General features: G+C 42.4%; 1 protein-coding gene across 4 annotated transcripts in view; it reads left to right on the top strand.

The window, feature by feature from the left end:
* The window catches only part of Rnf130 (ring finger protein 130), a 110461-nt gene that overhangs the window by 70444 nt on the left and 27598 nt on the right, over positions 1-12419 (top strand). For 3 of the 4 annotated variants that reach the window (XR_008222442.1, XM_052758074.1, XM_052758077.1), the window contains exons 6-7: positions 4486-4582; positions 6198-6402. Coding sequence is in view for 3 of the 4 variants with exons in the window: in XM_052758074.1 (XP_052614034.1) it covers positions 4486-4582; positions 6198-6402 (302 nt within the window). In the remaining variant the exon portion in view is untranslated. Of the gene's footprint in view, positions 1-4485; positions 4583-6197; positions 6403-9913; positions 10008-12419 lie in introns of all 4 variants that reach the window. The other variant, XM_052758075.1, reaches the window with a different exon arrangement.

Genomic DNA, 12419 nt, shown 5'->3' with positions numbered 1-12419 from the left:
GCCCTCCTTGGCACCTCCTAGCATGGAGGAGGCAGCTCAGCCCTGGTCTGGTGCTGCTATTTCTGCCTAGGTCTTTGCCTGCCAGCTCTTTCCCTTTCTAGGGGACCTTGATCTATTGACTGTCTGTTCCCTTGGCTTTGTTCTGTCTGTCTTTGCTCCTCAGCATTTAATCATACTCAAGCCTTTGAGACTCCAGTTTGTTTTAAATCTGTCCCTTACCCATATGACCGTGCAGCTAGCTTTTGGTAGAATCTTTATTTGCTGTCTCTCCTCAGTCGGAAGACAGCCAAATGTCTATGTCTGTCCGTCCTTCATTTTTAACAAGCCTATTCTGAACCAAACCTTTCTCTGTAGTATCAAACCTCTGGTGAATTGCCTTGTCACATGACCTTTTCTTTTTGTCCTCTGTTGCACTGATTTATTGTGGACAGATGGCAGTTGGCATTGCTTTGGGGACCTCCTGCTTGTGTCAGTTGATTACAGTTGATCACCTTTTGGATGTTAGCCATCATGGCTCCAAAACTGGGAAACAGCCGCCTTATTTAAAGGTTAGCCACAAGATTTTAGCAGGTAAAAATACTGAGAAGGAGGGTGCCGCAGCATGAAGATGCCAGCCGGAGCTAAAACAGGTCAGGAAGCTGGCTGCTGCCTGATTGGGGAGTTGCTGCAGTCACCTCCACCTCAGAGGGAGATTGGCTTAAACAGCATCTGCCAAGCCTGGCTGGGGAAGGAGTTCTTGTCTCTGACCTTTAATGATCCTGGGTCCTTTCATGTTTGCCAGGTCCTGAACAGGGCACCCAGGGGCTGCAGAGCTGTGAAAATGACTCACCTCCAGTGTAGATGCCGCCCCTCCCCTCAGCCCCGCTGCTTTTTGACCTCTCTATTTCTGGCCCCTGGGGAGCAGAAGGGAGGTGGCACTGCATTTCAGTGTTGCAGGCTTTGTCTCTTCCGTGGTCTATGCATTTCCCATTGTGTATCTCACAGCGTTTCTTACAGAGGTAAAGGACACAGTGGAAGCTCTGATTGTTGCTCTACTGTTCTCTGTGTATCCCGGTCCACCGCTTAGCCCCTCTCTGCTGCTGTGTGTATTTTTATCACAAGAGTCTTTCAAGACAGTGAGGAAGAACTGCTTTTCAAGGTCTGGCCCCTGTGGTGCACTCTCTGGCTGATGAGAGGGCACTGTGATGGAAGTGCTAGTGCCTAAGGCTTGTTTCAAAAGTGTTGCCATTTATTGGGGTATTGTATGGAACATTAAGGTCACTTTGCCTGTTTAGCAAAGCTTTCCTCTCTCGACCCTTAGTGCTTCTCAGAGTATTCCAGGTACGGTTTTCATGTGCTTCAGTTGGCACCATGAGGTAATCCAGCCTTTCTTCTCCACTCTCCCACCCATGGTCCTTCAAGGCAGACAGCTGAGAAGCAGGAATAGTGGTGGGCCAAGGATCCAGATGCTTAGTAGCAAAACTTAGCCCAGAAACAAGAGGAAGGACATGGTGGGTATGGTGAGCAGTAAGCTGAGGAAGTGATCACAGGAAAATGGAAAAAATAGGTTAAAAAAAAATGGACAGCTGCAAGCCTGAGCATTTGTTCACAAAGGCGGCCAGGAAGGAGAGTGCAGGATTGTTGGAGGCTGGTGGTGTTTGATCCAGAGAAGGTGTGGGAGTTAGAGGTAGAAGGTCTGGAGTCAGATGCACAGACGCTGAACTGGTGGTGGAGATGGGAAAAGATTGGCTCTGGGTTGTGGAAAGAGAGTTGGATTCGTTGTGTGGGGTGCGGGTGACAGCTGAAAAGAACATTTGTTTTTAAAGAGAGTTCTTTCAGGTTTTAAGTTAACGAAGGAAGAAGATTCTTATTGGTCTCCAGATAACCAGTTAGTCTTTATTGTCTTCTATAACCACACAAAGGGGAACAGGTAATTGTCTAATATAATAGGACAGTTTTTCTTCTAGGTCACCACATCTATAAGAAAATAAGTACTTAAGAATTCCAACATAAGAAAAATCCACTTATGGCTCATTTAAGGTTAAAGAAACAGACAAGTTGTAAACCCTTAAACTCAGTGTGTGAAAATTTCACAGCATGACAAAAATGGGTATGGTCATGTGGACCTGTTATCCATCATTTGGGATGTGAGGGCAAGATTAGAGATTGAAGATGCTCCTCAAATTTGAGGCTAATCTGAAATACATGAGACCATGTCACCAGAGGCACGGGATTAAGTAAGGGAGGTACACCATTTTGTTCTTTTCTGAGTAGCCAGTAATTTAAGTAATAGGAAAAGCAAAAACAGTGCCCAGGACAGGCTAGAGCCAAATCCTTATCCATTAAAGACAGCTGCTGCTTGCTTATACTAGGGTTTCTACCATCTGTGGTTAAGATTCAGCTACCACATCACCTTCGTACCTCTCACTCCTGAACCAAAGCAGCCCTTTTGGAAATAACATGATCTCTTCTGCTCTGACAACCAGCCAAATCCCATCATCCATCCAGTGGCCAGAACACCTCAACTGTCCCACTCTGTCCTGGCACTAGCTAAGCCCCCAGACATCTATCAGCTGCTCCCAGATGTATGTAAATTAGATCATCGTAGTTTAGGTTCTACAGTTTAGATGAGATTTAAAGGGACCTTTGCATGCCCCACAGAGGTTAAGAAGTATTGTTCTGGGCTGGAGAGATGGCCTAATGTATAAAGGCGCTTACCACCAAGTCTGATGACCTGAGTTTAATCCCTGGAATTCATGTGGTTGTAGGAAAGAACTGACTCCTTCAAGTTTTCCTGTGACTACCACATTGTGAGCTTATATATGCATACCTACAAATAATAATGTTTTTAAAAAGAAACAGCAATAACAGTAGCTTGTTCTGTTCTATGTTCCACTGCAGCCCACCTTGGCACAGTTGAGTGATTCTGAACAGTAGCTGCAGATGACCCTCAGTAAGGGTTGAATCCTCAGAAGTCCCTCATCCTTCTCTGGAGCACTTTCTTATGTCCTTAATAAGTAGTGAGAGGCAGACATAACACCTTGTATTCTATAAATATCAGCCTCTCTATGGATTGATAACTTTCCAGCCTATAAAGCCCCTAAAGAAAGGTACTCAGGAATGAGAATACCCTATCTGAAAGTTTCAGACTAGACTGATAAATCAAGACTAGACTTCAAGATCTTGATTCTGGTCTCCAAAGAAATGGGTTATAAGGCCATCAAGTGGAATAGTATATATTATTGGCTGAAATTGTCAACCCAGTAAAAAGTTTTCTAAACCATCTTTTAAAATCAAAACTGCATTTTCAAATAGTAACCAAAATATTAAATTATAATTTTTGTTTGTTTGTTTTTTGAGACAGAATTTCTCTGTGTGGTTTTGGTTCCTGTCCTGGATCTCACTCTGTAGACCAGGCTGGCCTCGAACTCACAGAGATCCACCTGGCTCTGCCTCCTGAGTGCTGGGATTAAAGGTGTGCACCACCGCTGCCCGGCTTTAAATTATAAATTAACAATCAAGGTTTTAAAGGTATATGATGGCCCAACTTGGTATCTCTTAAATTGTCTTTTATCCCAAACTCAGATTGCAACATTTCTTCTAAAACTGCCCAAATATCTAGTGATGCCCCTTCATGTCAGCCCAGCACTCCAGGCTCCCCATGGTGGGTTGCAGCTTCATCAAGTTCCTGTGCAAGGGTGCCAGAGTTTGGGCATGACCTTTACCTATCCTTCAAAGTCTTTCTCCAGACTTCCTGTGAGAACAAGTTCCTATTCTAGGAATACAGACCCTCCCTGAGTGGCTGACTCCATCAGGAGGATGTGACTTTCCGTTCACATGAGTAGGAGAGGCTGTCATTGTCCCCCATCCTCAGCCCTTTAACATTTCAGCCGAGAATCACCAACTGATGATCTCATTATTAGATAGAGTTCACCATCCTAAAACAGTTCTAACTGCCCTGTGACTTGTACCAATATTCAACCTAGGTTGAGTTCCATAAAACTGACACTTATCCAGAGAATTCTTCATTTAACTACGACTTAATATCTATGTGAAATTCCCTTTTTCTACATGAGCTACTCTTCTAAAACATAGCTTATTTATAAAGTCTGGTTATCTTTATTCTTAATAAATTTTTCTAGATTTCTTCAAGTCTTTTTTGGAATTCAGTGGCATGAAAAGGCAAGTTGGGTACAGTAGTTTACACTTATAGTCCCAGCTACTCTCTCATCACTTGTGAGCTTGTGGCCATCCTGGGTAACACAGCAAGCCCCTGTCACTTACACACATGTGAGACAAGTCCAAGCATCTGTATCCCTCTCATTCTCATTGCACATGAGATTAGGTGCAGAATTTCTGTAGGTTGTGTTTTTTATATGTCCCACTATTTATCTCTTGGGTGTTGAAAATCTAAAGCAGAAAAAATTTAAAATTCTGATTCTTTCCATTTTGACCTAGGAGTTCTTCAGTATATAATTTATGACATAATTCTCTGTTGTTTTCTAGGCATGTTTTCCACAAATCATGTGTGGATCCCTGGCTTAGTGAACACTGTACCTGTCCTATGTGCAAACTTAATATTTTGAAAGCCCTAGGAATTGTGGTATGTTCCCTGTTTGTACTACTTTTGTGTAACATCCTGTCCATGTGCATTGTGATACAACTGGCATAATAGAAGCCATGACCAGCTCTCTTTGGAATACTCCAGCTTTCTCTGCCACGTAGACCTTGTCTGAGCAGCAGTGCCTTTCCTCAGATGACTTCAGAGTTCTAAACTACCTCGGGAACATGAGAGTGTAAATAACTAGACTAGTCTACTTTAAAAGGGGTGCTTCTGATTGAGGGGACACAAGAGAAAAAGGGTATAGAAAACTGTGGTCTAATAGTGATTTTTCTTATATTTGGCATAATATGAACGATGTCATATTCTGCCCTCTTCAACTTGCCTTTCCTGTCTTTGAGTGTCAGTAACTTGCAGGCAGTGAAAGCAGATGGTAAGCACAAAGCCCATAGAGAGCCTGGAGCGACTTGACAGCCAAGTATGTTAGCCAAGTGTGCTGCACTGAGGTCAGCTGGGACGGTGCTAGAGCAGTACAAGGAGAATGTTGAAGACTTTCTTGCATTCCTTGCTTAAGAAAGATATATAGGGTTGGAGAGCTAGCTCAGCGTTAATGGCTAAGGCTCACTACTAAAATGTCAACAAAAGCATATATCCAGGGTATACTTTTAATAGAAAAGAATGAAGTCACCATTGCTAACTGTCTGTCCTCTGGGGGCCAAGTTATCCTCCATGTAAGACTATTTTAATAAATAACAGAGACTATCTCACATGGCCAGCATGTGGAAATAGTAACTTGTCCTCTGTCCATGTTTAATGGAGCCTTCTGGAATAAAGGTTAGCTGTCATGATTCTTTGGATGTGACAACTGTAAGCATCAGCTCTTACACTGCACTTTTAATTTTGTTTTTAGTAGAACTTTGAGAGGCTCTAAAAGATAATTCTTTTGCCCTGGAAGCAGTAGGCTCTGGGTCTTGACTGTCCCTTTTGTCAGCCATTTTTCTAAGCTCTGTTTTCATACTCTGTCTTCTGCAGACAGAATGAGCTGCATATTACTCTGCTGTGAGTGTTCACACCCACCTCTACATGGGTAGACTTCTGGCTGTAGCTGGAGGCTTAGGCTTTGAAGCAGATTATTTTCTTATCATTTACAAGCCTGAGCTTTGATCTGCTCTTGCTTGTGTGCTTTGTTTTTAAAGGTAGATGTTTTGTTTTCTTTACTAGATACCAAATAAATGGAGCATTCAGAGAAGTTACAGTATAAACAAGGTATTTTGTTACCTGCTGCCCTTAACAATAATAATACTTAATATTAAGATAATGAGGTAAATTTTCAGTCTGAAAGTGCCAGCTTTATAAATGGTATTAGCCTCCCTCTGCCTGTGACTGAGGCCACAAATGGTTATCATTTCTTTGCCTCACTACAGCGGACAGTTTTGAGCTATGAATTTTGGTTTTCCTTTGTACCACTTTTGGAAGGAAATCAGCTTGTTCTTTGAAGAAAGCTTCTTAAATGACAGTAGGAAAGATAGATGGGCAGGTAAATGAGAAGTAATTATGTGGACAAAAGCATGGTGAAGTTCTTAGAGTGGGTGTTAAACATTCAGCATTTTATAAACTTATTCTTGTAATGATTTTTTAACCTGGAAATATTTTTCAGCCAAATCTGCCATGTACTGATAATGTAGCATTTGATATGGAAAGGCTCACCAGAACCCAAGCAGTTAACCGAAGATCAGCCCTCGGGGACCTTGCCAGCGACAGTTCCCTTGGCCTTGAGCCACTGAGAACTTCGGGCATATCGCCTCTTCCTCAAGATGGGGAGCTCACTCCTAGGACGGGTGAAATCAACATTGCAGTAACAAGTAAGTGGGCCTTTGCCCAGGCACCGGACAGCATTGCTGCCGGTGTTGGGCAAGTGGTGACTGTCACGGAGAAAGCTGAGGCCACGTGGGCCAGCGGTGTCATAGAGGGAAAGAGAATATATTCATTCAAACAGATGTTTAGAATTCCAGACTCTCCTTATAATAAGGAATGTGCATGCTGGTGACAATGTGGTTAGTTGTTTTAAAAGTTTGTCTTAATGGCTGTTCAGTAAGCCTTGTTTTGAAGTCATTGCGTTGCAAATGGACACTTTAATGGGAGACACTGGAGTGCGTTGTGGGCTGGCGGGCAGCGGTGCTGGTATGCTGTGTGCCGAGCACTGCTGCCCATGATCTCCCGTGCTATAAGCAACTTGGTGAAAAACTAATGGAGAATTTGAACCTAAAAATAATCTGGGCCAGTTATGAAATGTCTTGATTGTTGAACTGTTAATAAGCAAAAATGTACTGTTGTGCGGGCAGTGGCCGTCTGTCTTCAGTGTGAGTGGGTTGGTGGTGTGTGTATGGGTGTTGTAGGCAAGGCATTCATCCTGTAACAAGCAAGTCCTCTTCTCCGTTTTCATTCTTTACATGCAGTCTCCATCTAACCACCTCCCACCCATCTCTCGTCGCCACTCTGGTGCTGCCTTTTCTAATAATGCTGCTGCTTACCCAGGACTTCAAGCCTAGCGTTGAGGAGGCTCCACTTACCTCTGGGAGTCAGTAACACGCATGGGGGAAGCAGTTTATGGAAGAACTTGCTCTTTACATGTTAAGGCTTTTGTGATCTGTTTTGTTGAAATGCATGGTTTTGAACCATCCAGAGGTTGCCATTTGTCTGAAGGCCAAGAGCTTTCATTCCGATAAGTAAAACTATTCTTTGATATAGTGTGGCTCAAATTTTTTTTTTTTTTTAACCATTTCCCAGTGCTTGTTTTAGCAGCATTTCATGGTTTCCTACTTTGGCATTTAGATTTTATGGTCTAGAGTTTCAAAACTTGGTCTAGCAGTACAAAAGGAGATAAAGGTGACTTAAGATTGCGTTTTTTAGAAGCCCTTCATTTATCAGGAATTTATTGAGCACCTACTACATTAAGCACTCATCTTGTCATTTTTATGTGGAAATGTCTTCAAAATCTTGATAATAAAATCTTTTGATGATAAAAATATACCAAATAAAACACCTTTATCAGAATTTATACAGAATGCCAGTAAAGAAAATTCGCCGGGTGGTGGTGGCATACGCCTTTAATCCCAGCACTCGGGAGGCAGAGCCAGGCGGATCTCTGTGAGGTCCAGGCCAGCCTGGACTACCAAGTGAGTTCTAGGAAAGGCGCAAAGCTACACAGAGAAACCCTGTCTCGAAAAAAAAAAAAAATCATGTGATTATCTAGACCTAAAGTATCTCTTTTCCTTCCAAATAACTGTATTACCTTAAGCAAGGACAGTCCCACTGTGTGCAAGACATTGTGCTGATAAGCAGTGGGATTGCAGAACGGTGGCTCGGCAGCAGCAGATTGCTGCTGAAGTACTCTTGGATCTGCCAGGCGGTGCGGTGATGGTGTGTCTCACGTACAAAGACACAGAAAGATATATGTGTTCAGAATTCAGAAATATAGATGGAACTGAAGTCTCTAAATGATAGTCTCTGAGCAAAGAGTTATGAGAAGGTGGGCTTGGTGGCAGCTCAGTGCTAGCACACAGTGGCACATGCCTATAATCCTAGCATTCCGAGCACTTAGGAAGTTGAACCAAAAGAATTAGAAGTTCAAGACCAGCCTCAGCTACAGCTAAAAAGAAAAGAAAAACAATGAATATTGTTACTCTTCTTGCTGTTGATAATAATCCATCTCTTGAATTTTAAAATACTAGTATACATATTCCCAACTAAAAACATGCATAGGTTAAAAAGTGGGTTTCATGTGGATTCTTAAGTATCCATTTTGACTTAAATAAAAAGCTTCAATCTGCCAGGCGGTGGTGGCACACACCTTTAATCCCAGCACTCGGGAGGCAGAGCCAGGCGGATCTCTGTGAGTTCGAGGCCAGCCTGGTCTATAGAGTGAGATCCAGGACAGGCACTAAAACTACACAGAAAAACCCTGTCTCAAAAAAACAAACAAACAAACAAAAAAAAGCTTCCATCTGATGCCGAGGAAATCTGTAATCCAGGAGCAGCGGCTGCAATGTCACATGAAAAGAGTTCACTAAGTGTTTTAATCATAAACCAACCAGACAGCCGAGATTTAGTCCATAGAACAGAGTCGGCATCCTGGAACCCGGAGAGCAAGTTCTCTTAGACTCTTCTAGAAACAAAGCCTGCTCACACACAGTTTGTGCAGTTTTAGGGTTCATGAAACCCAGACTAAGAAATACCCAAAGTAGAGTTGTTAGGAGCACTTGATACTCTTTCCAAGGACCCAAGTTTGGTTTCCAGCACGCACATGGGGTGCCTCACAACTACTTGTAACTCCAGCCCCGAGGGGTCCCACACTGTCTGGACTCCATGGGCACAGGTGCTCACATATACATACACGCGTACACATAACTAAAAATAAAAAAATTTAAAGAAATATGTTACATATATAAAGTCATATGGAAGCCATTACTTTGTATACTAACTAAAAAATGTTAAAATGAAGAAACGTTCCTGTTAGGCACAGTTTTGCACATGAACACTTGCCATGCCTTGTTACAGATGTAGAGGGATTTTATAGAATTACTTTGGTAAACCATCCTGATTAAGCTTACCCTTGGCAAAATTTTATAGTTACGACTTTGGAGCAAGTCAGATTGGTTTTCAGGCCCCAGTTTAGTCTCCCTCTGTCCCCGTGTATGCATGACTTGGATTTTAACTTCTACACACCTCATCAGTCATGGCCCCTCCTACTTTCCTACAGACTGAAGGACCAGTTTCACTTCCCAGCAAGAGTCGTGAACATATTTTCTTGGCACAACTGTAATGTGTCTTTTTAGTATGAATACTCTCAGTAAACTGATAGATACGAGAAAATGCGAACATGAGTGATGGAGGAGCAGCTTTCTGCTTAGCATACCCACATGACTTTGGAGAACCCCACTCTGTGTTCCTAAGCCTTATCTAAGATTGAGTATTAGAATCATGCAGAAATGGCAAAAAGGAAATTTGAAAAATGATTATAAATATGGTTGTTCTACTGTCATGTAAATTCACAGTAATATCTGTCCATGTACAGTTCTCCTACATAATTTCCCAGGCCTTTTGGTGGTCACACTTCTCGTGTACTTCTGGATCTAAACTGAAAGAAATGGTTGAGCCATGCTTTCCTTTCTCCTTGCAGCTTTTCCCAGTACTTCCACTAACCTTCTCTAGTTAGTAGCTTTCTGGCAAACTTCCTCCTGCTTGACTTCCTTGAGCCAGCCTTGGCTTACACCTCCGTTGACGTCTGCTTCGTTGCATTTGAGGGAAGTGTTGACATCGATTTGACTTAAATCTTCTCCCCAGAGTGATTTCCTCCCTTTCCTTTGTCAACAGAAGAATGGTTTATTATTGCCAGTTTTGGCCTCCTCAGTGCTCTCACACTCTGCTACATGATCATCAGAGCCACAGCTAGCTTGAATGCTAATGAGTAAGTAACAAATTGTTTTTTGGATTGCATGTGCCAGATGATCCCAAGAAAACAAGTAATTTTCATGAAGGTGGTGAGACTTGGCTTCCCACCTGTTTCATGCTGATCCCAGTGGGATCATAGTTAGCAAATAATTTATTTCATGAGCCATCTATTTTTAGTCACACAGACTGGGAATTCATTTTGTTCATGAAGACCATCATACATGAGCAAAGCTCTGGAGGCTCGCTTGAGTACAAGCTGGATCCACAGCATCATGCAGATGCCAGGACACCAGAACAGTCTTAGTATGTGAAGAATGTCCATGACCTCACCATTGGCAGGAATAGCCCCACTCTATGTGTGCTCCTAGGATTTTACCAGGAGCTTTAGTCAGCTTTTGGGAGAACACTAAGACCTTTGCCTGTGGTCAAGGACAGGAAAGAAGTAGGAAGGAAATCCACTGCTCTCAGAAGACTGTTGGGAGGTAGAGCTGTCAGAATAGACTGTCTCTCCAAGGGCAGAAAGAGGCCATGTAGGTTACAGAAAGGCAGAGTTGGCCTCCATAAGGAAAAACACCAGTCAGGCTTCTTAATGGTGAGATGGTCTTGCCACAAGGAACGCACAGAGCTAGGAATGCTGGCAGAAGCTGCATGTTGCTATGAGGGCTACTGTAGGTTAGACATCTTGATCCTTTTAATACAATGACTTTCCAGAAGTAGGATTCCACAGTAATATGATAATGGAAGAGTTTGTTTTCCATTGTTTTAAATGTTATTGGCTGTTCAGTCCTTTCTTTTACCTGAGTATTCGTACTACTTAGAGATTAGCATAACCCTGGGCCAGTGCCCAGATTTGAGCCTGCATTGCTACTGATGCATATCATGTGCTCTCCACATTGGAGTATGGCCTCGCATTTTAAGTTGTCAACAGTAAACAATCTCCTGAAAAAATTTAATTATTGTTCAACTGTGGAAACACAAAACTTTCACTTCCCCTGTCATATTACCTCTAACCTGATCTGTTGACAAATACTTGCAGGGAATATCTTCTGGCATCCATGACCTTGTACATATTGAGAGGCTACTGTGGTACATTGGTGTTCTTCACTCTTTATATGAATAGTCTTCACCTGTCCATTAGGTCAGTCAGCAACCAGCTACGTCTGTGGACACCGTTAGATGCACTTTTCCATCAGAACACAGTATCAGTCGCTCAGATTCTAGAGTCAGTCACACCTAGATTTGACTCTCACTCAACTCCTCCATTTTCCAGTTGTGAGACTTAGGCATTTAAATTTATCTGAAGATTATTTTAATCATCAAAATAAGCAGATAATGATTAGTCTACATCATAGGGCTATGGACTTAGTACGGTGCCTAGTATGTAATAAGTGCTCAATAAATGTTAGCCAAACTAATTCCGCCAAGATTCTGCTACAGTCTGTAAATAAGATGGCCATCTGGGGCCAGGAGGGTGCCTCAGCAGGGGAGACACTTGCTGCCAAGCCTGATGGCCTGAGTTAATTCATCTTCACAAGTTGTCCTCTGACTACACACATACACACCATGGCACATGTACATATGCACCCAGACACACACAAAAAAGGTAAATATAATTTAAAATTAAGAGATGGCCATCTACCTTTATAAAGCAAATTAATTTAATTTTGTCAATGAAATTAGATACAGTGTATAGGAACTCTGTGGGCCCATGATTTCAAAAACACTTGCATTCAAAGTGAAATCATTGTTTTGTCTATAGCCATTTGTCTTGCTTATTCCCAATCAAGCTAGATAATAAGCCCAGTTCTTTTTTTGTTTTGTTTTTGAGACAGGGTCTTACTATGTAGCTCTGGCTGCCCTGGAACTCATTCTGTAGACCAGGTTGGCCTCGAATTCATAGAGATCCACCTGCCTCTGCCTCCCGAGTGCTGGGATTAAAGGTGTGCCCCACCACCTCCCAGCAGAGCCCAGTTCTTAAGATTTTACTAGTGAGGGGGATGGTGAGATGATTCATTGAGTAAAGGCATTTGCCGCCAAGCCTGACGAGTTCAGTCATAGAATCTACCATGTGGAAGAAAAAAAAAAAATTCCTGCAAGTTGTCCTCTGACCTCCACACACATGTCTTTACAAATACCACATGCACACACACACCAGGACATAAAATAGGTAAATGTAATTAAATATTTTTAAAAATTCAACTATGAGTAACAAGCAGTACAAATCAATAGTGATGCTCTGGGCACTTGTATAGAATGACTAGACAGTTTAATGGTCCTCTTACTCAGAATCTTCCCAGATACTCAGTCTGTACAACAGATACTTCAGAGAATGCTAAATAGGAACCCAAGTGCCTGGGTCATACTGCTTCAGTTCCATACATGAATGCATTACTCAGAACCTAAGTCATGGGTCTTCACAGCCATGTCT

Source organism: Peromyscus californicus, unplaced genomic scaffold, assembly GCF_007827085.1.
Source record: "Peromyscus californicus insignis strain IS unplaced genomic scaffold, ASM782708v3 Scaffold_3__1_contigs__length_106647218, whole genome shotgun sequence".
In the NCBI taxonomy this organism is placed as follows: Eukaryota; Metazoa; Chordata; class Mammalia; order Rodentia; family Cricetidae; genus Peromyscus; species Peromyscus californicus.
Note: the sequence above shows the minus strand (reverse complement) of the source record. Positions and strands in the feature narration are given on the sequence as shown.